This window comes from Drosophila ficusphila, unplaced genomic scaffold (assembly GCF_018152265.1).
Source record: "Drosophila ficusphila isolate 14025-0441.05 unplaced genomic scaffold, ASM1815226v1 contig_412, whole genome shotgun sequence".
NCBI classification, from domain to species: Eukaryota; Metazoa; Arthropoda; class Insecta; order Diptera; family Drosophilidae; genus Drosophila; species Drosophila ficusphila.
The window spans coordinates 6,121,352-6,144,224 of NW_025064326.1; the positions used below are offsets into that span (position 1 = coordinate 6,121,352).

General features: G+C 40.7%; 10 protein-coding genes across 16 annotated transcripts; 6 read left to right on the forward strand and 4 right to left on the reverse strand.

The window, feature by feature from the left end:
* The first annotated feature begins 1,854 nt into the window (after positions 1–1,854).
* Positions 1,855–4,522, forward strand: LOC108089927 (intraflagellar transport protein 80 homolog). The gene is made up of 6 exons (XM_017188412.2): positions 1,855–1,998; positions 2,064–2,520; positions 2,587–2,814; positions 2,885–3,264; positions 3,337–3,864; positions 3,925–4,522. Exons 1-6 carry the CDS (start codon positions 1,862–1,864, stop codon positions 4,520–4,522), a joined length of 2,328 nt encoding a protein of 775 aa, XP_017043901.1. The 5' UTR covers positions 1,855–1,861.
* LOC108089929 (glyoxylate reductase/hydroxypyruvate reductase) lies at positions 4,516–6,087 on the reverse strand. Of its 2 annotated transcripts, none has more exons than XM_017188415.2 (5): positions 5,968–6,087; positions 5,485–5,894; positions 5,072–5,409; positions 4,891–5,016; positions 4,516–4,737 (listed from the first exon to the last, which is right to left on the reverse strand). In XM_017188415.2, the coding sequence occupies exons 2-5, from the start codon at positions 5,883–5,885 to the stop codon at positions 4,619–4,621; spliced, it is 984 nt and encodes a 327-aa protein (XP_017043904.1). In that variant the 5' UTR covers positions 5,886–5,894; positions 5,968–6,087; the 3' UTR covers positions 4,516–4,618. The 2 variants fall into 2 exon arrangements, with proteins under 2 accessions (XP_017043904.1, XP_017043905.1); XM_017188416.2 differs by having other exon boundaries at positions 6,007–6,085.
* Positions 6,088–6,261: 174 nt separating this feature from the next.
* Positions 6,262–7,719, reverse strand: LOC108089930 (glyoxylate reductase/hydroxypyruvate reductase). The gene is made up of 4 exons (XM_017188417.2): positions 7,254–7,719; positions 6,692–7,023; positions 6,508–6,633; positions 6,262–6,444 (listed from the first exon to the last, which is right to left on the reverse strand). The coding sequence occupies exons 1-4, from the start codon at positions 7,655–7,657 to the stop codon at positions 6,326–6,328; spliced, it is 981 nt and encodes a 326-aa protein (XP_017043906.1). The 5' UTR covers positions 7,658–7,719; the 3' UTR covers positions 6,262–6,325.
* Positions 7,720–8,144: 425 nt separating this feature from the next.
* LOC108089928 (glyoxylate reductase/hydroxypyruvate reductase) lies at positions 8,145–10,990 on the reverse strand. Of its 2 annotated transcripts, none has more exons than XM_017188414.2 (5): positions 10,905–10,990; positions 9,373–9,792; positions 8,908–9,245; positions 8,713–8,838; positions 8,145–8,392 (listed from the first exon to the last, which is right to left on the reverse strand). In XM_017188414.2, the coding sequence occupies exons 2-5, from the start codon at positions 9,768–9,770 to the stop codon at positions 8,274–8,276; spliced, it is 981 nt and encodes a 326-aa protein (XP_017043903.1). In that variant the 5' UTR covers positions 9,771–9,792; positions 10,905–10,990; the 3' UTR covers positions 8,145–8,273. The 2 variants fall into 2 exon arrangements, with proteins under 2 accessions (XP_017043903.1, XP_017043902.1); XM_017188413.2 differs by lacking the exon at positions 10,905–10,990 and adding an exon at positions 9,936–10,073.
* A 3,301-nt stretch (positions 10,991–14,291) lies between these two features.
* LOC108089809 lies at positions 14,292–15,011 on the forward strand. The gene is made up of 3 exons (XM_017188206.1): positions 14,292–14,531; positions 14,586–14,762; positions 14,820–15,011. Exons 1-3 carry the CDS (start codon positions 14,292–14,294, stop codon positions 15,000–15,002), a joined length of 600 nt encoding a protein of 199 aa, XP_017043695.1. The 3' UTR covers positions 15,003–15,011.
* A 992-nt stretch (positions 15,012–16,003) lies between these two features.
* On the forward strand, positions 16,004–16,710 carry LOC108089769. The gene is made up of 3 exons (XM_017188161.1): positions 16,004–16,243; positions 16,298–16,474; positions 16,531–16,710. The coding sequence occupies exons 1-3, from the start codon at positions 16,004–16,006 to the stop codon at positions 16,708–16,710; spliced, it is 597 nt and encodes a 198-aa protein (XP_017043650.1).
* Positions 16,711–17,112: 402 nt separating this feature from the next.
* On the reverse strand, positions 17,113–17,819 carry LOC108089799. 5 transcript variants are annotated; one of them, XM_017188197.2, is made up of 2 exons: positions 17,634–17,819; positions 17,113–17,578 (listed from the first exon to the last, which is right to left on the reverse strand). In XM_017188197.2, the coding sequence occupies exons 1-2, from the start codon at positions 17,685–17,687 to the stop codon at positions 17,216–17,218; spliced, it is 417 nt and encodes a 138-aa protein (XP_017043686.1). In that variant the 5' UTR covers positions 17,688–17,819; the 3' UTR covers positions 17,113–17,215. The 5 variants fall into 5 exon arrangements, with proteins under 5 accessions (XP_017043686.1, XP_017043685.1, XP_017043687.1 ...); XM_017188196.2 differs by having other exon boundaries at positions 17,113–17,584; XM_017188198.2 differs by having other exon boundaries at positions 17,113–17,569; positions 17,628–17,819.
* Positions 17,820–18,077: 258 nt separating this feature from the next.
* On the forward strand, positions 18,078–18,794 carry LOC108089807. Its single transcript, XM_017188204.1, has 3 exons — positions 18,078–18,317; positions 18,375–18,551; positions 18,607–18,794. The coding sequence occupies exons 1-3, from the start codon at positions 18,078–18,080 to the stop codon at positions 18,784–18,786; spliced, it is 597 nt and encodes a 198-aa protein (XP_017043693.1). The 3' UTR covers positions 18,787–18,794.
* A 749-nt stretch (positions 18,795–19,543) lies between these two features.
* LOC108089806 lies at positions 19,544–20,553 on the forward strand. The gene is made up of 3 exons (XM_017188203.2): positions 19,544–19,898; positions 19,963–20,139; positions 20,196–20,553. The coding sequence occupies exons 1-3, from the start codon at positions 19,659–19,661 to the stop codon at positions 20,370–20,372; spliced, it is 594 nt and encodes a 197-aa protein (XP_017043692.1). The 5' UTR covers positions 19,544–19,658; the 3' UTR covers positions 20,373–20,553.
* A 152-nt stretch (positions 20,554–20,705) lies between these two features.
* Positions 20,706–22,638, forward strand: LOC108089907. The gene is made up of 5 exons (XM_017188384.2): positions 20,706–21,567; positions 21,635–21,807; positions 21,867–21,955; positions 22,014–22,325; positions 22,391–22,638. Exons 1-5 carry the CDS (start codon positions 20,804–20,806, stop codon positions 22,571–22,573), a joined length of 1,521 nt encoding a protein of 506 aa, XP_017043873.1. The 5' UTR covers positions 20,706–20,803; the 3' UTR covers positions 22,574–22,638.
* Positions 22,639–22,873: the final 235 nt, after the last annotated feature.

Here is a 22,873-nt window from a genome sequence, read left to right on the forward strand (position 1 = left end):
TGTGAGTGCCTTTGAATTCAATAAAGTTTGTTATGCAGTTGCTTTAATCGTCAAAAACTGGATATTTTTTTACGACTTTTTTGTCGGAATCAAACAGATGAGAGATGGTAATGAAAACGTTTTATTGGATGCATTTTATTACTGAAGAAGAAAGAACTTGAAAGCTTTTCGAGGACATTAAGTTTTAATAATTGTGTTCTATAGCATTAAAGTATTTTTATAGAAGCAAATCCTTGTTTTTTCCTAGGAATATACATAATTTGATTCAACGAAAAAACTGCATCATCTATATTATTATATTTTAGTTTTTTAACGAACTGTTTTATTTTGTTTTATACAGATATAATTAAAACTAAAAATACCCTTGACTGCCGTAAATTTCATACAATTATGAAAGAAACTTTTCCAAGAGCCATTGTTGTCCAAATCCGAGACAAGTTCATTGGCCAGACAAATAATCGGTTAATCACATCTTAAAAAGCTATATATTGTACCAGGCTACCTTTAACCCCAAAAACTTTTGCTCCAACGCAAATAAGGTGACAAGACGAAAAGCCAACTAGTACTTGGGCATGAAAAATGAGTTGGGAAAGTTCATTGAACATGAAGTATGTCACTTCTATCAGGTAAATCCAATAAACTACGCCTTCTTTCTTGAACCTAAGGGATGGTAAAAGAAATTTCTATTGAGAAAGGCTGAACCAACCCCCAATCAGATTGATTGTTCTTAGTTAGTAGATACGATAGCCCCAAGAAAATTGAACAATGACGTGTGTATTCTCTCTGGGGCGCACTGATGATTAGTCAAATTTTTACCGATTTATTGATGAAATTCGTTTGTCAGGTGCAAACAAATTAGAAAATAATTGAAGCCTGCTTCCAGAAATCGATTAAAAGCAGGGGAGTTTACTAAGAACTTATGCTGGTCATTATGCTGAAAGCGATTTAGTGGCAGCAATTAAAGGAAAAATAGTAATTAATATAGAAGAAGTTCAATAATTAACTAGATGAATTGCCGGAAAGTTGTCGATCCATCAAAATTGTACTTAATCCGATCTTGTCACGTTTAAGTATTTCCGTCAGCCAAATCTTGTTTGCTCGAACAATTCTCATCTGCGTCTCAGTCGCTGAAAATGATTATGGCAAATTGCGGCTGAAAACAGTTTCGCTTGCTTGACTAAATAATAAACCTTAATTATAGGTGGGCCGACTTAGCAACTCCCGACAGAAATCGCCGTTCCGATTACTCTGTATCTGAAACAATTTACTTACAACGTCGATTACAACAGCGGAAATATATAATTGCCCAGCTTCAAAATTTTAATTTCTGGCAATTAGGAGATATCAAGAAAAATCCAGAGAAGATAAGTAAGTAATTTAGTAAGTGGAACTTAATTAATACCATTAAACATGACGAAATAAAACATCAAAAAGTTAAATTTGTTTGTGAAAGTCACAGTTGTTCGGAAAGCCTTTATTCCATGCTGTACCTAAAAAAATGGTACGAGATAAAAATATAAAAGTCTAAATTAAATAAATATAACATATACTAAATATACTAATATATATATTAATATATACTAAATATAAACACTTTTAATTATAAACCAGCTCTAACGTTGATACCCTTTTAAGTGGCTTGGCAATTTTTTAGTCGATACATCAACCTTACGATAAAATGATCGTAAATTTGAGGGAATTTTGTAAGATACCCTGGATCAAAACCTTTTAGCCACTACCAAAACCAGATCTCCATGGAAACAAAAATGCTACACTTAAATAAAATCTCCCTGACAACCAAACTAATTGGCCAAAACAAAGAAAATTATTTTTGGTTTTCTATGTGAAGCGGATAGACGAAATGAAACTCCGGACGAGGTTTTGCAAGAAAAGCTCCATAAAAAACTCAGATGCTCCAGACCAAGAAAGCCAAAAAACCACAAATTATCCACTGAGTTGCGTGGATTGGAGCAGCAATGAGGAGATATATTTTGTGAGGTAAAAGATCCCTATATTTAGGGTTTAAATGAACCTGAAATATTTATTTATATTATTTTCTGCAGCGATGACCATCAGATCTTCAAGTGGAGCGATGTGAGTAGAGACTCGGTGGAGGTGGCCAAACTGCCAGATGACTTTGTGCCCACGGATCTCCACTGGCTTTTGCTGGGCGGCAGGAGCAGTGGTGGTGGCAAGGGCAGTGACACCCTGCTAATTTGCAGCAATGATGGCAGATTCGTTATTCTGAACAAAAGTGCTCGGGTGGAGCGGAGCATTTCTGCCCATGGAGCTGCCATAAGTTCTGGTCGCTGGAGTCCCGATGGCGCAGGACTTCTCACCGCCGGCGAGGATGGAGTTATTAAGATTTGGTCGAGATCTGGAATGCTGAGATCCACAGTGGTTCAGAATGAGGAGGCTATTCGTTGCGCTCGGTGGGCTCCCAATTCCACCTCGATTGTATTTTGCCAAGGTGGACATATCTCAATCAAACCCCTTGCTGCCAATAGCAAACTTATCAGGGTAAGTTAATTAAAGAAAGTTGTTTATTGAATTCTAAATCAATTTAAAATTTTTTTAATATTTTAGTGGCGTGCTCATGATGGCATAGTGCTTTCCCTCAGTTGGTCCACTCAATCCAATGTCATAGCCTCTGGAGGAGAGGACTTTCGCTACAAGATCTGGGATGCACAGGGAGCTAATCTGTTCACCAGTTCTGCAGAAGAGTACGCCATCACAAGTGTGGCTTTTAATCCCGAAAAGGATTACTTACTGGTGGGCACATTCAATCTGCTTAAGTTGTGCCACAGCAATGGGGTGAGTCCCTTTTAAATGATTGGTTTTATCTCACTAAATATCTAAATATCTTAATAAATTTATTTCCTAGTGGTCATATAACAGCGCTCGTTTCAACAGTCCAAGTGTGGGCTCCTTCTTCAGCCTTTCTTGGTCGGCTGATGGCACTCAAGTGGCATGTGGCACCTCGACGGGGCAATTGATTGTGGCCTATGCCATAGAACAGCAGCTTATTTCGAGAAACCTTAAGGCCACGACTAAAACGCGCAAGTCGATTGCCTTAAAGGACATTGCCACTGGCTCTCAGGATGTCCTGGACTTTCCACAGCGGATTGTCAACTTCGCTTTGGGCTATGGGCATTTGGTGGTGGCCACCACACATCAAGTCCACATTTATAATGAAAAGTACATAAATACGCCGATTATAATCGATGGAAGAAATGATACGAGGGTTATTGAAGTGGGAAAGAAGTGAGTTATACTTGAAATTAAATGTTTATATAATATTTATTTGTCATCTTTTAACTCCTCCTTCCTTTTTAGATACTTTATGATCTTGGATGCCTCATCGATTTGGGTGTACACTTACACTGGGCGCTTGCATCTGAATCCTAGGTATCCTGGTTCCCAAGCACAGATTCCCCTGCTCACTTGGCGTTCGCTTTCTCTGGGCCTCGATGTCCTTGCAATAAGGGACAATTCCGATCCGACTTTGCTCCACCTTTTTGATTTAATTCCGGGTGCTTCAAGGCAATACGATCCCCATTCACTGAAAGCCAAGCAACCAATGGCTGAGATTGCAGCCTGTCGTGCGGGAACTCAAGAAGATCAGTTTGTGGCCTTCATCGACTCCAATCGTGAGTTATTCGTAAGTGAAACCCGCAATCTGAGTGGCGAACGCACGGATGAGATATTCAAAATTGGCACCCAACTCACTGCAATCATGTGGGCCAGTGAGACAAATATTTTGGTTGGAGTGCACGACTCCTGCTACAGCATTTGGTATTGTCCCGGTGAAGGAGCAGCAGATCCTACTATCATTGCCTTGACTACAATTACTTTGGATACCACGTAAGTTACTTAAAAGGGAAGCTCTTTAAACCTAAAGATTTATCATTAACTAAACTCCAGGGAATTTGGCAAGCATGTTTCCATCGAGAGTTTCGAGGATGCGGTGGTTACATTTCGTAGTGCAGGTGCACTTCTCCCAGTGAATGTCAACATGTACTGCGAGATTCTTCATCGAGCTCTTCTCGAGGGTCAATGGCAACAGGCCCTGAAGATCTGCAGGATGGGTCAACATTCCAGTTTGTGGGCCACTTTGGCAGCTGTGGCCACCAGGAAACACCAGTTGCAGATCAGCGAGGAGGCTTACTCGGCAGCTTTACAAATCGACAAAGTCAGCTACTTGCAACATCTGAAAACCTTGACTCCTTCGAGTGCCGAGCAAATGGCCGAGAATTCACTGATGATGGGAAGAATGCTGGAGGCGGAAACAATACTTCTGCACGGCAAGAAAATCGAGCAGGCTGTGGGTTTATCACTTCGAATGCATAATTGGCGAAGAGCCCTGGAAATCGCCCAGAAACATAAGTTGGAGGAACCGGGTTTAATGCCACGGGTTCTTCAGGAAAGAAGTAAATATTTAAAGGCATTGCAAAGGGAGGAATGGGATCCACTGTACCTTCCCCATGTTGTAAAGACGGAGGCAGATAGCCCAAGTGACTGAAAAGAGTTTTCTAATAAAGTTATCATTAAATTTCATACAAATTACGATTTTTCAAAAGGCAGAAACATAAACTAAGTTTATTATTGGAATACATTTTCAGTATGCAGGTGACAGCATAGGTTCGCCAGCCAATCCTTTGAGGATATTCTTGGACGCCAAAGTGGCAGCATCGATACGGGTTCTCCGGGTTGCATAACCCACATGTGGAGTGACCACTGTAAGGCAACAAAAAAGTAAAAATCAGCTAAGTGCTTCATGATAATGGGACTTAGAAGATAAGACCTGAAGTGTCAGGGGTTGTCAAAAAAATTAAAAGACTGGTATGGGTTTTTCTTTAACCTTTGCAAAAAAAAAAAAAATATACTTACCAACATTATCCAAAGCTAATAATTTATCTGTGGATCGAAGAGGCTCAGGATCCATAACATCTAATCCAGCTGCAAAGATTCGGTTGGATTTCAAAGCATCATAAAGGTCATCCTGGTTGACAATTTCTGGGAGAAATAAATCAAAAGTAATCTTGAAAAACACATTATATTCTATACTTACTGCCTCTACCAACATTGACTAGCACAGCTGTTTTCTTCATTTTGTTGAAGACGGTTGCATTGAACAATCCCTGGGTTTCTTTGGTCAATGGAGATGCAATGACTAAGAAGTCACTTTCAGCCAAAAGGGTATCGAAATCCACCTTCGTGGCATTTAACTGTTTCTCGATATCCTCCGATACACGATTCCTAGTGGTGTAGAGAACCCTATCGATTTCGAAACCCAACAAGCGCTTAGCTACTGCCTGACCAATGCCTCCAAAACCGTAAAATCCCACTGTTGAATCTCGAATATCCTGACCCAGCATCCAGTCTAAATGGTCGTTATCCCAGTTGTCGCTGCAAAGGAAAGAAATTTAATGTTAATAAATAATAAAATATTTAAATTATATAATATAAAATATTATAATTTACCTATCGATCTTCCTTCGACCCTCTTGGAATCTCCGAGCAGCAGCGATTAGTAAACCCACTGCCAAATCGGCAACCGCAACTGTTAACATCGCAGGAGTGCTTCCCAAAGGAATTCCCCTCTTTTTCAGTTCCGGGACATCCACGTTATTTATTCCCGAGGACATTGTGGATACCGCTTTGAATTGCGGACCAGCGGCATCCAAAACCTCGGCATTTAGGATATCCCTACCTCCCCAAATAGCTGCATGAACTCCTTTGATCTTCTCGAGAATTTCAATTCGATTGTTTGGTGGTTCACTTTTCACTTGAAGGATCTCGCATTTCTCCTTCAGTATTTCAATGCCCTCTGGCGGAACATCGGTATGTGCGATCAGCACTTTAAATGGCTTGTTTGACGACATTTTTAGGTGCTTCAGCGAAAAAAGATAATATTTGGTGGTTAAAATAATTACACTTGAAAGATAATCACTGCATTGAAATTACCAAAATGTTCTCTTATCAGAAAAATAATGAAGAGCTTACAGCAATTTGTTCTCTTAACTCTCCTCGGAACTCTTAAACTGCTCAAATTATCTTTTCGCACAATAGTTTTCAGTTTCAGGTTTGTTTAGCGACTGACAAACTATTGGAATAGCTACCTGTTTTTATAGAGAATAAAATATGGCCAATGCTTATCACCTGAAAAGCTGACAACAAAAAAAGTGAAAAGCTATTTATGTAAACTTTCTATGAAAATATGTTTTATTAGTAGGTAATAACAAAAACTGCAATCTCAAATTCATTTTAAATGAAAAAGAAAATCGTTTTATTTTGAGTTTGGGTTGCCTTTTTTTTACTTTTTTCAATAAGCTGGCCTAATCATGGGCTTTCCGTCCATGGCATTCAAGATATTATTGGCTGCCAGCAAACTCATCTCAATGGTCGTTTTCATGGTCTGAGTGCCCAAGTGGGGAAGTATGACTACAGGATAAATTAGGTATTGTATATCGGGAATAAGTACAGATACGATAATATATATCTCACCGCAGTTTGGCAGTTTTAGGAGAGGATTATCGGCGGGCAGAGGTTCTGGAGTCGTGACATCCAAGCCAGCGGCAAAAATCTTTCCAGAAGTTAAGGCATCATACAAATCGGGTTGATTGACAAGACCTTTAAAACATTGTACCATTGTAATTCTTCAATCTAATAGGTATTTTAAGGATCCTACCTCCTCTAGCAACATTAACAAATACCGAAGACTTCTTCATCAGCTCGAAGGCCTTGCCATTAAACTTCTCTCTCGTTTCATTGGTAAGTGGAGCAGCTACCACCAGGAAATCACTTTCCTTTAGAAGATTTTCAAAAGACACATGTTCTGCTTTGAAGTCCCCATCGTTTTCCTTTCGGGTGCGAGTATGATAGATGATCTTGGCCACATCCCAGCATTGTAAACGCTTTGCAATGGCCTGACTGATGCCACCAAAACCAAAGAAACCAATGACTGAATCGCGAATCTCCTGGCCCATCATCCAGTTGATCTGCTCGGTTTTCCATTGGGATCTGATAGAAATTTTTAATATTTTAAGGATCAGAATTATAATTTACAGATAGTAAAAATTCTTATTTATGTGAATTAAAAAGAATTGATTGAAGTAAGTTTAAAACTTATTAAGAACCCTAACAAATTGGAGATTCTCTTAGCAAGGGTATTTAACTTATGGTTGACAACCCTTATCCGAAAAGCTCCCTCATATTAAAAGCTCCAAGAGGCCCCAATCAGCTGTTCTCACCTCTCAATTTTATTCCGACCAGCGTGAAAATGACGCCCTGCTGAAATCATTAGGCCTATGGCGAGATCGGCCACCGAGTTTTTCACAACTCCGGGAGTGTGTCCCAAGGGAATTTTCCTCTTCTGAAACTCGGGTATATCCACGTAGTCGATTCCCGAGGACATGGTGCTCACGCAACGAAGCTGCGAGCCGGCAGCATCCAGGATTCCGGCATTCAGGGGCTGATAATGGGCCCAATAGATGGCATCTACTCCAGGCACCTTCTTCAGGATCTCCTCCCTCGAGGGCGGCACTCTCTGGCAGATGATGGTCTCCGCTCCACGAGATCGCAGCAGTTCCAAGGCAGGAGTTGGTACATTTGGATGCGAAACGAGCACTTTGAAGGCACTTGCGGCACGAGACATTTCGGAGGAAAATAAAGGACTCAGACTCAACTATCAGCAGCTGATTGCAACGTCAAACTGTTTTTTGGAATTTTCCCCACCGAAAACAAATCTTGAGCTTTTCAATTTTGTCACTCTCTTAGTTTCAGAATTCGCTCTCAAGCTTTTTGTTTTAAGAGAGTAAATGTCATGCAAATTTTGTTAGCTCCCATTTGTTGTTATGATACTCTTTCAAGAGGTATTTCAATTTAGAAAAGCTTTGAGTTGCAAAATTATACAAACTTTATGGTAATTGATAGTATTACATTAAGAAGATTAAGCGGTATAATAATCTTCACTTTGGTTTCAGGAAAACGAACCAATTCTAATATATATACTATAATTACGCCATTTCATTCAATTGATTAGATAGTTCCCCTCAAACACCAAGCCATTCAATTAGTTCATTTTCCACCCCTGAAATCACTCATTAACCATATTTAAATTAAGCACTTTGCACTAGCCACACTTGTTTTTTCAATTATAATTTTATTTTCACATCACAAGCATGCCAAGGCCAATGACGGCCTTTCACACTCAGTTGGTCAGAACTTCCCACACTGGATTACGATAAAAGGCCAGTTTCCATTTGAATTTCCTAGTAGGCGGGCGACAACATGGGCTCCCCAGCCAGACCACGGAGCACATTGTGCGCCGCAATGGTGGACATATCGGCACGGGTGCGCTTCGTGGCGGATCCAATGTGGGGCAGGACAACTGAAAGTTAGGGGAAAGCAGCAGCTGATTAGTTTGAGTCAAGATAAGTCCAAGCCAGATAAGCAGTTGTATTAAATCATCAACAAAATGGAACATTTAAGGTCATGGAGGTCCAAAAAAATATGATAAAATACAAAAAGAAGGAGCCTATTTTTGGTAACCTTCAAGAAACCTTAATAAAAATCTTTAGACATTGTCAACTACTAAGCAGATAAGGCGAAATCTCAATATTGATAAGACGAGTATTTCCTAGGTGGGGGCTCAGCAAAAAAGTACAACTGATATCAATAAGCCGAAATTATTTTGATTGCTCCACTCACCGGCATTGTCGAGTGTCAGAAGTTTGTCCTTGGGCGACAAAGGTTCCGGATCCGTGACGTCCAGACCGGCGGAGAAGATTCGGTTCGACTTGAGAGCCTCATAGAGGTCATCCTGGTTCACAATTTCTGGGGATTTAAAATAGGATCTTTTATAGTAGTCTATCGAAAAACCCTTTCGAGTTACTTTAAACTTACTGCCGCGAGCAATGTTGATGAGCACAGCGGTCTCCTTCATTTTGTTGAAGGCGGTGGCATTGAACACGCCCTGCGTGTCCTTCGTCAAGGGGGAGGCGATGACAATGAAGTCACTTTCGGCCAAAAGGGTGTCGAAGTCGACCTTCTTGGCATTGAACTCCTCCTCGATTTCCTTGTGCACACGCCGGCGGGTGGTGTAGAGGACCTTGTCAATGTCGAAGCCGGAAAGGCGCTTGGCAATGGCCTGGCCAATGCCTCCAAAGCCGTAGAATCCCACCGTTGAGTCACGGATGTCCTGGCCGAGCAGCCAGTTGAGGTGGTAGTTCTCCCACTGGTCACTGAAAAAAAAAAAGGTGTATATAGAAATTATTTTTCCAAAGTTTAACCTCCATATGATTTAATTAAAAAATCTAGATTTAAACAAAGTTTCCTTTGAACTATATATCAAAATCAAAATCAACTCACTTGTCGATCTTCTTGCGTCCCTCGTGGAATCGGCGACTGGCGGCGATGAGGAGACCCACCGCCAAATCGGCAACGGCGGTGTTGAGAACGGTGGGCGTGTGTCCCAGTGGGATCTTGCGCCTCTTGACCTCCGGAACATCGACATAATCGATGCCCGCCGACATGGTGGAGATGGACTTCAGCTGGGGACCGGCGGCATCCAGGGCCTCAGCATTCAAGGGCTCGTGGCCGCCCCAGAGGACGCCATCCACTCCGCGGATCTTCTCCAGCAGCTCGGCCCTGTTGATGGGAACGCTCTGCACCTGGATGACCTCGCAGTTCTGCTTCAGCAGATCCACGCCCTCCTGGGGAACCTCGGGATGGGTCACCAGGACCTTGAAAGCCTTGCCAGCGGACATGGTGCGGTTTTGATTCTGATTCCTGCGCGGAAGGGAGGCATTACTATCGGCGATGGCCAAGGCCACAATAATTGGCAGCAGAAGCTGGGCCATCGATCTCATCTTAAGGCGTTGCGATCGAAGTCGGGTTTCGCGAGCGACTGAGTCGAAAAGCGGCATACGCACCCAGCTTTAAAGAGCGACGAGGACGGAAAGCCGCTGCTGCGACTGCTGCGACCCACGATCGCCGCCGATAAACCAATGAACCTGTTTAGCATTATAATCCGAGTTCTCTATGTGTATATGTGGGTATTCTTAAGCCTTCGACCAGCTGTTAGCCAACTGAGTTCTCTTATACGTATAAGACGCGCAGCAGGTTTCAGATTTTAATGGTAAGGGGGAGGGGAAAAGATATTGGAGTTCTTTTTATAAAGAAGGGAGTCAAATTAAAAGCACAAGTTATTTCAGGAAAAAACTAATTTCAGATTTAAATTAACTTTAATGTAAGAAAAACTTCATGCTCATTTATTTTATGAATTAATAGTACTTTACTCTTGAAATATCTTGGGTCAGATTAAAATTTACAGACAATTAGTTCTGTGAAAAGTCGATTATAATAATAGGGAAACTTTTTACTGTTAATTCGAATATTTCCTAACTTATTATCAGCTAGGTGTACTACAAAAACCCGCCCAAAGTCAAAGGGTTATATGGTCACTATCTGAACACTTGAGGCCCCCCAAGATTTATGGCGAAATTCCGAAAGCAATACTTTGAAGATATGTTGGCTTCTAATCATTTCTACACGACTCATTTAACACTTGACAATTTGATGCTCTTTACGCATTGTTTATGGGGGGAATGGAAAAAACCCACACAGAAATTTTGATATTAATTGCAATTGTTGTTCAATGTCACAGAAGAACAAACTATCACTCTTTAAAACGCTCTTAATTAAAGAGATTTACAGCGGTCAAAAGAGAATCAATGTATATTTTGTAATATATTTTTGCACTATAATAATTAATCTTTACCACCAAACTCGCGCGGTGAGAAAAACAAACTAAAACGTTTTGCGAGGAATCGCGAAATTAAAGCTTTTGTCAGGTACTCGCGATCGGTTCTCTTATTATATTTTCTCTTTTTTCCTCTTACCGTGAGATCTATAGAACTAGAATACTTTTCAGCTTTGCGTTTGCCGCACGACTAAATAAATGGAACCCGAAGCTTAAGCCTTTTATAGAGGCCATCATATCTCAAAAAAATTATCAGTTCATTAAAAAAAGTTAAATAGCGACCATATTTGTTGTTAATAATTTTGGGGCCATTAGGTACGTCATAACAAATCAGAAAAATCAGTTGCTTTTCTTTAGAGAAAATATATACAATAAAACATCTTTAAATCGTGGTTAATGTACCTACTGAACAGTAGTATTTTAAATTACTAATATTGGGGCCAACTTAATCGGAATGTTATCAGCCGCACGATCGGCGACTCTCTTCTGATTAGGACCGGCATTTGCCATCCCTTTCATTCGTTGCACACTGCGCTCTGCCTCCACCTCTCAGTCCGTCTCTTTCCAGCTGCTTATCTCGTTGAGCTGTGTCATTGCTTCTTATCGGTGCGACTGAGACGGAAGCGAAACTCTTTCAGGGAGTGAGCAGTTTGGAAAGCTGCGCGCCTGCTCGAAATACCAGTTGGGGACTTTTCCCATGTGCTCGCATGCAATTTCCAATTGGAATGGGCCCCACCGCAGCTGGAGCCACTGGAGCCGTGGAGCCATTTGTCCGTTTAGCCATCCAGCCGGGGAGCACTTAAAACGGTTGGAACGTTGTGGAACCTACGACCAGCACTATTTCGCAGTTTAGTACGTTTTTTTGTGAGCGGATCTGCTCACATTTTGTCCGCAGAGCAGCAGGCGCTCAGCGTTGGCCAACACACTCACATACTTATACTTCGCCGCGGTCCCCCATATTCTGTTTGGGTCTTTATTTCGTCTGTGTGAAAGCAGCGACAAGAACCGTTCGCGTTGGCGTTAGCCTCGCCATCAGTTGTGCGCAGCTAGCATTTTTTAATACCAGCAGAAAACAAACTTTTTAATTAAAGAGCACTATCAAGAGCCATGAGCCAATACAAATCCTTTTACTTTTGTTTTTAATCTGTATTAAGAATGATTTTTTTTACTATGTATACAGTATCAAAGTTAATAAGCCTGCACTGCGTATACGCAATCAATTGATGGAATGCTAAATATACTATTCGTATTAAGTATACGGCAAACACAAAATATTGCATACTTTTCATTCGCCCACCCAATTTTATAATATTTGGCTTAAATTAACTTAGCTATTTTCAGCTGTCAACACTTGTGGTCGCTGCGTTTTGGTGGTTTGTTGCACTGGAAGTGTTTACTTTACCTATTCCTTTAGAGATTGCGCCCAGACACTGCACTTAGCCTAATTGAAAACGAAACGGAAAATCCCAACCAAGTTTTTAGCGCTTCGTGCGAGGGTGGTTTTTTTTTGTTGTCGTGACGCGGCGTCGTGTGTGTTTGTTTTTTTTTTGGTTCGCCCCCACTACACTTTATTTTCTTCATGCTTTGTTCTTTTGTTCGTGGTGATTTTCTTGTGCGCTCCAGCGGCAGAGCAGCGTCGCATATTGTCTGCTTTTCTCGTTTTTATGCTTTCCTGTTACCAAAACACGATGCGTCATTTTGACTGACGTAACCGGGAGACAAAATTCGAATTGGAGACAGCTGTCTATCAGTCGCGACCGTCGTCGTCGTCGTTGTTATCGTTATCGTTTGTTCGTTGTTGTTGTGCTCGTTTTTGTTGCCCCACCGGACGTCGTCGTCGGCGGGGCGTTGTCATTTACCGTTACGTCTGCTGCCGCCGGCATTGCCAGCGCTAAACTGCGGTTTGGGGAACAAGCTATCAGCAAATAATGACAGTACCCAGCCGCCAAAAGAGAGCGTACGCCGCAGAAAAAGATAGAAAGGGGGAAAGAAGAGAGAAGGGGGAGAGAGAAAGGCGAAGGAGTAACGGTGAAAAAGTAAGCTGCGGGAGCTGCCTCAAGTGGGCACCGCTCTCGATCTGCAGCATTTGTTTAACCCCCTAAGCATACATACTATATTGTTAAAAGCTTCCCTGTACCGTTAAATGGGGTATTACTTACCACTATTTTAAGATTTTAAACATCTCTTACATAAGTTGTATGTATATACTGTGGCATACTTTTGGACATCTTCAAATGTCTTTTGAAAACCCTAAAATTAAAGTATACATAAACAAATTAAAAAAAATAAATTTTTTCTTTGTACCCCTTTATATAAAAAAGCGAGCTTTTCCCCCTACATTTGAGCGGGTTAAAGTCAAATGTCAAGGGCAAGTTGCAGACACCTCTTAGCAGCATCCGAAAACATCTCCATACTGCTTTCATCGTATTCTGCTTGCTTCATATTTGGCGACCGAGCGACAAAGCTGCAAAGCGAAGCGCCGCACTCCGCGCAGGCGCCTTTAGACCGCCCAACTCCACCATCGAAGAAAGAAAGGGGGGAGGGCACGACGACAACAAAAAAAGTGGCCGAGCGTCACCGATTTTTATAGTGTAGGCTCCCTAAAATTAACGCGCAACATTGAGGCAGGTCCCTCTACGCGATATAACAGAACAGGCGACCAGACTTCCAAAGCAAGAGGTGAGCTACGCGACAAAGAGAGAGCAGCCCCAAAGCAGTCGAAGAGTGCTTGACATTGTAGTGGTGAGCCCCAAGTATAAAACGGTGCCTACATGTACGTCACAGAGCTAAATGGCGTGCATGAGAGCGGGAGAGGGAGCTTCGCTGAGCTCCACTGCGAGAGAGAGGGAAAGAGCTTCACTGTTTGAGGGGAATACCGGGGTAGAGTTGGAGAGCGTGGGAGTTGAGCAATTTTAGATGTGCAGTAATGTATCGATACAGTAAAAATAAAAATATTACACCCAAAAATAAGTTTACATACAACTTTTTGATAAGCAAAGAAATTCATGGAATGTGCATTGCACCAAAACATTTTCATAGTTTATATTGAATTTACTGCTTACCTGCAATTCTTTAGGCTTTACAATTATGTATTATAGCACATGTATGGAAATGCAAGTGTTTGGTTTTCGCTGCTTCGGCGGTTGGCGAATTTGGAACACATATAGGGTCATGGAAAGGGGAAAAGGGAAATGGGGCATGCACAGGTCAAATTAAAAAGGACTTTTTTTTAGTACATAAAATATTCCATTGCTTTTAGAGCCCCGATTTCTTCGAAGGGTAGGAAAAACGAACAACCTTTTTTTTAAGAGAAACAGAAATTTGGAACATCTATTAAAAACTTTTTAAAACTGTAGTATTTTATTTTGTTGAAACACAAAAAAAAACCCGTCGGCATTGCAGAACGCGTGCATTAAATAAGCAAATCCTAATAACTATAATTATATAATTATATATATATAACTCGCAATTAGCTTTTCGATTTCAACTATAAAAGGTCGAAACGATCCTCTTTCTGCTTAGAAAAATGTTTACAATTCTGTGGATTCTAATTGTGGGCCTGACCAAAATTCGGGCCGCGGACTACATATTGCTGATTGAGGATTCTGATTTTTATACTCCGTGCACCGAAGGACCTCCAGGATCAATTGGCATGAACGAAGCCTACGATGTGAGCGAACTGGTAGTGGATATGGACGAGGAAGGACTTCACGTTTCTGGGAACATTACAACCCTCTGGGATTTCCCACGCACCGATCGAATTTCCGTAATCCATTTGTAATTCTAAAACAAGCTGGTTTTAAATGAATTTTATTTTTAGGCCAGGCTAAATGTGCTACGCTTCAATCGCGGCAGCTGGGAACCGACATTATATTCCGTTCATACGCCAGATTTTTGCGCCGTTATGTTCGACCCAAATCTATTCTGGTACAACTGTTGGTTTAAAAACTTAGCAAATCGCGAGGAAATACAAGAGAAGTGCATCGCAACGAAGGGTGTAAGTATGCTTATTTTCATCCTGACACATAATATGTGGTTCCGAAACTGTTTTCAGACCGTTATGCAGTATAATTCGTTTATTGTCACGCCCAGGCTGAATAATGTGATGGTGGGGCCTACTATCAAGAGACGCTTCAAATTGGTATTTACTTTCGAAGCATTTGACGAAAATAACCAACGGCGACCGACATCCGTGTGTTTCGAGCTGACAGGCGAAGCCGAGAAAGTAAGGACGTAATCTTATTTAGTCTGCGAAATGTCCTAAATAAATTTCAATTTATATTGAAAAAGGTATTTGGAAGTCTAGATAATTAGTTAGGCTCGTCATAATTTTCTGCTTACTTTACTGTTTCCTGGTGTTGTAGCTCTGTTAAAGTGATGTTAACATTGACTGACGTCACTCACGTCATAAATTACATCTCTCTGTTGGCAAGTTTTTGTTGTTGCAGAATTCACCGTTGCTCACAGCACATGTTGACTATGGGAATGCAAGTGGCTTCCTTCGGCAGTTGGATAATTCGGAAGGAGGAAAAGAAAATGAGGCATGCATGGGACATCTATAAAGGACTGCGGGGTAGAGTTAGAGAGCGTGGGAGTTGAGCAATTTTAGATGTGCAATAATGTATCGATACAGTAAAAATAAAAATATTACACCCAAAAATAAGTTTACATACAACTTTTTGATTAGCAAAGAAATTCATGGAATGTGCATTGCACCAAAACATTTTCATAGTTTATATTGAATTTACTGCTTACCTGGAATTCTTTAGGCTTTAAAAGTATGTATTATAGCACATGTATGGATATGCAAGTGTTTGGTTTTCTCTGCTTCGGCGGTTGGCGAATTTGGAACACATATAGGGTCATGGAAAGGGGAAGAGGGAAATGGGGCATGCACAGGTCACATTAAAATGGACTGTTTTTTTTTAGTACATAAAATATTCCATTGCTTTTAGAGTCCCGTTTTCTTTCGAAGGGTAGGAAAAACGAACAACCTTTTTTTTTAAAGAGAAACAGAAATTTGGAACATCTATTAAAAACTTTTTAAAACTGTAGTATTTTATTTTGTTGAAACAAAAAAAAAAACCCGTCGGCATTGCAGAACGCGTGCATTAAATAAGCAAATCCTAATAACTATAATTATATAATCATATAATATAATTATATATATACAACTCGCAATTAGCTTTTCGATTTCAACTATAAAAGGTCGAAACGATCCTCTTTTTACTTAGAACAATGTTTACAATTCTGTGGATTATAATTGTGGGCTTGACCAAAATTCGGGCCGCAGACTACATCTTGTTGGTTGAGGATTCTGATCTTTATACTCCGTGCGCCGAGGGACCTCCAGGATCAATTGGCCTGAACGAAGCCTACGATGTGAGCGAACTGGTAGTGGATATGGACGAGGAAGGACTTCACGTTTCTGGCAACATTACTGCCCTCTTGGATTTCCCACGCACCGATCGAATTTCCGTAATCCACTTGTAATTCTAAAACAAGCTGGTTTTAAATGAATTTTATTTTTAGGCCAGGCTAAATGTGCTACGCTTCAATCGCGGCACCTGGGAACCGACATTATTTAGCCTTTATACGCGAGATTTTTGCGCCGTTATGTTCGACCCAAATATATTCTGGTTTAAGTACTGGTTCAAAAACTTTGCAAATCGCGAGGAAATACAAGAGAAGTGCATCGCAACGAAGGGTGTAAGTATGCTTATTTCATCCTGACCCATAATATGTGGCTCCGAAACTCTTTTCAGACCGTTATGCAGTATAATTCGTTTATTGTCACGCCCAGGCTGAATAATGTAATGGGGCCTAATCTCAAAGGACGCTACAAATTGGTATTTACGTTCGAAGCATTTGACAAAAATAACCAACGGCGACCGACATCCGTGTGTTTCGAGGTGACAGGCGAAGCCGAGAAAGTAAGGACGTAATCTTATTTAGTCTGCGAAATGTCCTAAATAAATTTCAATTTATATTGAAAAAGGTATTTGGAAGTCTAGATAATTAGTTAGGCTCGTCATAATTTTCTGCTTACTTTACTGTTTCCTGGTGTTGTAGCTCTGTTAAAGTGATGTTAACATTGACTGCCGTTGCTCACAGCACATGTTGACTATGGGAATGCCAGTGGTTTCCTTCGGCAGTTGGATAATTTGGAAGGAGGAAGGAGGAAAAGGAAATGAGGCATGCATGGGACATCTATAAAGGACTGGTTTTCTTTGAGTTCATAATAAAATATTCTTTTGATAGTAGGAAAGATGACCCATTTTTTGACAAGAAAACCAGAAATTTGGTAAAACTCTTTACATGCCTAATTTTTAAGAAAAAAATTAGGCTTTTTACATACTGCCCAATTCAAGCTTTTACTAAATGCCTTTTAAGCCCTACAAACATTTAACTTTGAAAACCGACTACACTGAAAAAAGTATTCACTGACGGTCACTGGCCAAGGTTCCCTTCTACATCCGGTTCCGGTTGGGAGTCTTGCGACTCTTCCAACGCTTCCGTTTCAGCTTGAACTGCGTTCTCGGAGCGTTGAATCATTTCCAAGAGCAACTCCAGTTGTGAATCCAGATATTCGAAATTGTTGCTCAAACCTTCGTCAGTCAGATCATCCACCTCTTTCCGAATGCTGTCGATCAGAGCCTCGAAGCCAGTAAATATTTCGCTTTGGTAGAACAATCCGGAAAGTTCAGGAAAAGTGGGCTTGGGAATGGCTCTGGTCACGGCAAGCCATTTGGCAGCCGGCCCCGTAGGTTCCTTGACCAGACGAGCTGCTACCCGAGCTACATTCTTTTTAGGCTGAACCTTCATCAGATATAATAAGCAATACTTTTTTTTAGATACCTACACTCATTTTATCCACTTCCAAACAGCCATTGATCTTCCCATCTTCCCTTGTTTGCGCCATGGTAATATTGATACTCTAGAATTTTATCACTTCAAATCTTAAGAAAAACTCCCAATATAAAAATATTTAGTAAAACTGTCTATCTGTTACGTTGAGTTGTTCACGACTACACTGGCTTTTAATTGGAAACCGAATGTTAACAAAATCTGTCAGAAAGTCAGGGCTAGTCTGATTTTAAAACTAATATTCGGGAATGCAGATCGCCTGCGTGCATTCAATAAATAGATCTAAATATGTGTATACATATGTGGTTAAATGAGCATGCAATAGGTATATTGCGATGACAACCTGGATAAAACACAAAGTAACGTTAACTCGCGTTAGTTGTTACATTCCGCTTTTAGATTTCACCTATAAAAGGCCGAAACTCTCCTCTTTCTGCTTAGAACAATGTTTACAATTCTGGGAATTCTCATTCTGTGTGTGACCAAAATTTGGGCCACGGACTACGTCTTGCGGGTTGAGGATTCTGATGTTTATACTCCGTGCACCGAAGGACCTCCAGGATCAATTAGCATAAACGAAGCCTTCGACGTGAGCGAAATGGTAGTGGATATGGACGAGGAAGGACTTCACGTTTCTGGGAACATAACAACCCTCTGGGATTTCCCTCGCACCGATCGAATTTCCGTAATCCATTTTTAATCATTCTAAAGGAAGCTGTTTCCAAATGAAATCCATTCTTAGGTCAGGGTATATGTTCTATACTTCAATCGCGGCACCTGGGAACCGACACTATTTAGCACTTATACGCCAGATTTTTGCGCCGTTATGTTCGACCCAAATATATTCTGGTTTAAGTACTGGTTCAAAAACTTTATCAATCAGGATGAAATACAAGAGATGTGCCTTACGACGAAGGGTGTACGTATGCTTATTTTTATCCTGACACATAATGTGTTCTTAAAACTCCTTTCAGACCGTTATGCGGTATAATTCGTTTCTTGTGGAGCCCAGGATAAACAATGTGTTGGGACCACCTCTCAAAGGACGCTACAAAGTGGTATTTACTATCGAGTTATTTGATGAAAATAACCAACGGCGACCGACATCCGTGTGCTTCGAGGTGACAGGCGAAGCCGAGAAAGTAAGGATGTAATCTTTTTCACTCTGCGGGTCTCCAAAATAAGCGAACTTTACATTACCTCTCTTTTGTAAAATTATAGAATGTATTAAATATATATTTTCATTTCCATTTCTCTCTTCTACGTCACATATTTTAATGACACATTGTAATAGTTTGAATCAGTTGCAAAAATATATTAACTTCACGTGTCTGTAAATTAGATTAGCTAGGTATCTTAATAACTTGAAACTAGAAACTACAAAATAAATTTAACTGAAATATTAACGCACATAGTTGCACGAATACCATAGAAATACTGAATAAAGCGGGAATCCGGGAAAATTTCGATATGAGGCAAGGAATCCGGCAATTTCAATCGTTCTACAAAGTTTGGTCTTCATTTTAGGTCTGATTTCCGTATGAAATACCATAATTTGGATCTAATTTTTGGATCTTTATTTTTGATATTTTTATGATGTACCCCTTACCAAAATTTCAGAATAACTTATTTTGAAAGAAATGGCCAAAAACTTTCATAGTTGTTGTCCGATTTTAATGCGGCATACCTTTAATTGATTGTGTATTGCCCTCTAAAAATCTGCATTAAAGTTTGGCTTACAACTTTGGGTTGAATGTTAACTTTTTATGGATTGTCTCGGATTCCTCGTTGTCTACTTTTTGGCGCATGTGAAAATTAATCATTCAAAATACAAACTAAAACAAATGTGCAGATCAGTTTGTGTACGTAATAATTAGTAAAGATCATCTTCCTGCGTGCAAACAGAACTTGTAATGACTTCTCGGATTATGTACGGTGTAATGTTAATTCGTAATTAGATCTAATTAGCACCACCTGCTTTTGGTTGCTATATAAGGTCGGATCACCGATCTGTTGGCAGACGAAAATGTTTCGAGCTCTGCTGATTCTTGTGGTGGGCGTGACCACCATCTGGGCGATAAACTACGATGTGCTGATCGAGGATCCGGATATCTATTTGCCGTGCACCGAAAGTCCACCCGGTTCCATTAGCATCCACGACCTTTTCGATTTGAGGAACCTCACATTGGAGCTGGAGGAAGATGGCATTCATGTTTCCGGGAGTGCCACCGTCAAATGGGATTTGCCGGCCACCGATCGGATATCCGTAGGTTATCTTCTTCTTCTTCTAAAGGGAAAATAGGTGACTCCAATTGATTTGGTATAATCAGGCCAGTTTCAGTGTAATGCAATACAACCGCGGCACCTGGGAACCTACGGTATTCAACGTCAATTCTCCGGATTTTTGTAAAGCTATCTTCGAGAAAGATGAGTATTGGTACAAATATTGGTTTAAGAATCTTCGTAACACAGAGGAAATTCGAGAGAAGTGCATAAAAAAAAAGGGTGTAAGTATAATCATTTCTGCACAGACTTTCACCCTATAGGTAATTTGAAATTTCAGACTCTTCTGCTTTTTGATCCGTTTGTTATGGAACTGCAACTGAACCAGGTTACAGGTCCCAACTTAAGGGGCCGCTATAAAGCCGTGATCACCTTTGATGCCTTCGACGAATATAATGTACGACGTAACACCTCAGTGTGTTTTGAGATCAGAGGCGACCTTCAGAAGACGAGCTAAACACATTCCGAACTCTGAACTACATTACCCATATTTTGTTACCCTACGTTATCTTAATCGTTCAAAAATATATTATATTCAAACATATTAACTTATGCTGCAAAAATAAAAATAGAACTGTTTTTTTGTAATCCTGTTACTAATAGAATTAAAGGGTTTAAGATCACATTAAAAACGGGCTAATAGTCTGTGGTTATTAAACAGATTTTTAGGTGATACATTTGATTGTGAACAGTGTTCGGTTTAAATCAAGAAAACTGTTATGAAATCCAGATAAAATGGTAGTAAAGCACCCACAATCTATAACGTTAGATTTAAAACATTAACCGGTTGCTTAATAATCAGAATACAAACAACATTTCCCACTGTCAACATTAAAGCCGGAATCACTAACATCACACACAATACAGCACTAAAAATACGGGAAAAACATGGAAAAAGCACGCTTCAAGATTGGTGGTTCGAAGACCTCCAGCTCTGGTCAGGAAAAGCAAGGCGAAAAGAAGAAGTATACGCTGGCGGAGTACAAGCGGAAGATCAACAGTCTCTTTCCATTGCCACCGAGGCCGGCGGACATGTGCCACGATGCGTTTGTGAAGCAGCTCCTGGAGCCCTACGTCCTGGAGACCAAGAAGGAAGTGCACACGGTGAAGATGTCCAGCCTGGGCAGCACCGAGTCCACGGAGGACACGTACGAGGCGCTCCGGGCGAAGATGTACAAGACGGACTACTCGGCGAGGGCCAGTTGTTGGATGGCCAGGGGCACGGCCTACAGTGCGTTAGCCGTCAAATCGGCATTAAGTCCCGCACAACGCGATTCGGCGGCACTGACCACCCAGATGTACAAGGTGCGCTTCGCCAATCTGATCTCCGACTTCCGGAACGTGTGCATCATCTACCAGCTGCTGCAACTGCAGGAGATCCTCAACGTGATGCGGGAATACCCGCCGGCGGGCACCAATCCCAATGAAACCATTTTCAGTTGGTCGTACAAGGAGAACCTGAAGCGCTTCGACAAGCAAACGAACACCGTTTATGTGGACATTCTGGAGAAGAATAAAACCGAAGCCACCCTGGATGATCTCAAGTTCTATGTGGATCTGGGGGAGCTAATTAATCTGGTGCAGGCCCTCTTGGATGACGTAATCAACGATAGAGATCTTTGTGCTCCACAAGGCTTTATGGAACTCCTCAAGTAAGACAACCTATTCTTTTAAACTTTTTTTAGATTATTGATAAGAAATCTGTTATATATTCTTTAGAGACACCCAAGTGGACATTGACAAACTGATTGCAACACCCTACGAAACAATAATGGCCGAACACGACTCTCTGGTTGATGAAAATTCCAAGAAGAATCGTGTTGGGAAATTCCACAATCCCAAATTGGTTGCCAAGCAACATGCTCTTAACAAGGAGCGGTTTCAGATAGACTGTAAGACTTGGAAACCTTAAGTAGTCATTTTTTAAAGTTTTTTTTTTTTTTTTAAACAGACATGAGCCCCATAGAAACTCGTTACAGAGTAAATTGGGTCCACGACAATGTGGAGCAGGGACAGTATATTGATTTCCTTCGCTGCAAGGTTTGTCCACCTATCATTCACTTATTTGTAGATCATCTCTAATTTAATTTTCCTAAAGGTTCTTTCCGATGAGTTGGAAAAACTAGAGGATCTGACCGTCAAGGATTCGCTTGTGTGGAGAAGCTGTCACCTGGAGTATGTGACCCTAATCGATGAGTACAAGAGTCGCATAAATGCACTGCAGCAGGCTTATGACGAAGACATGGAAGTGGCCGAGAATATGGTGCAGGTCACCCTAAATAGGGTGGCCAAGTGCAAAGAAGACCTGAGGACGTATAAGGAAAAAGTGGAGATGTTCCGCGTCAAAATCCAAGATGTGCGTGATAAAATAGCAAAGCAAGAGGAATTGGAACGTGCTCGCTTGTCAGCTGTAAGTCTACAAAAACAAAAAAAAAAAAAAACAAATATCTGGTAATATAATATCCTGTTAATCAGGCACGACCCTCGAAGAGAATGTCCAGGATATTGGCAAGGCAGAAGGAAGAGAAAAAGGCCGCAGAAAAGCAAGCCAAATTGGATAAGAAGCTGGCGAAGAAAGCAGCAAAAGCAGCGGAAAAAGCAGAAAGAGAAGCAGAAAAAGCAGCAGAAAAGGCAGCAGAAAAAGATATGGAACTATAACCATTATTTCCAAGAAATTGAATACAACCAATCCTTACTTTGAAAATACAATAATATTTATACAATATAATTTTGTTTTTATAACTTTTTGCCTACAATAAAATTTATTAATTCCAGAAACTAAATTTGTATATAGATATATGTTGTATATAGTTCTGTAATCTGTTTAAATTTCTTTGCTTGACATAAAATAGTTGTTCTATATAGATCAAATATCTTTCGCCCAAGTTCTGTCTGTCTCTCTGTCTTACTTTCTAACACATTGCCCTGTTTACAGCATTATCGGTCTCACTAATTTAT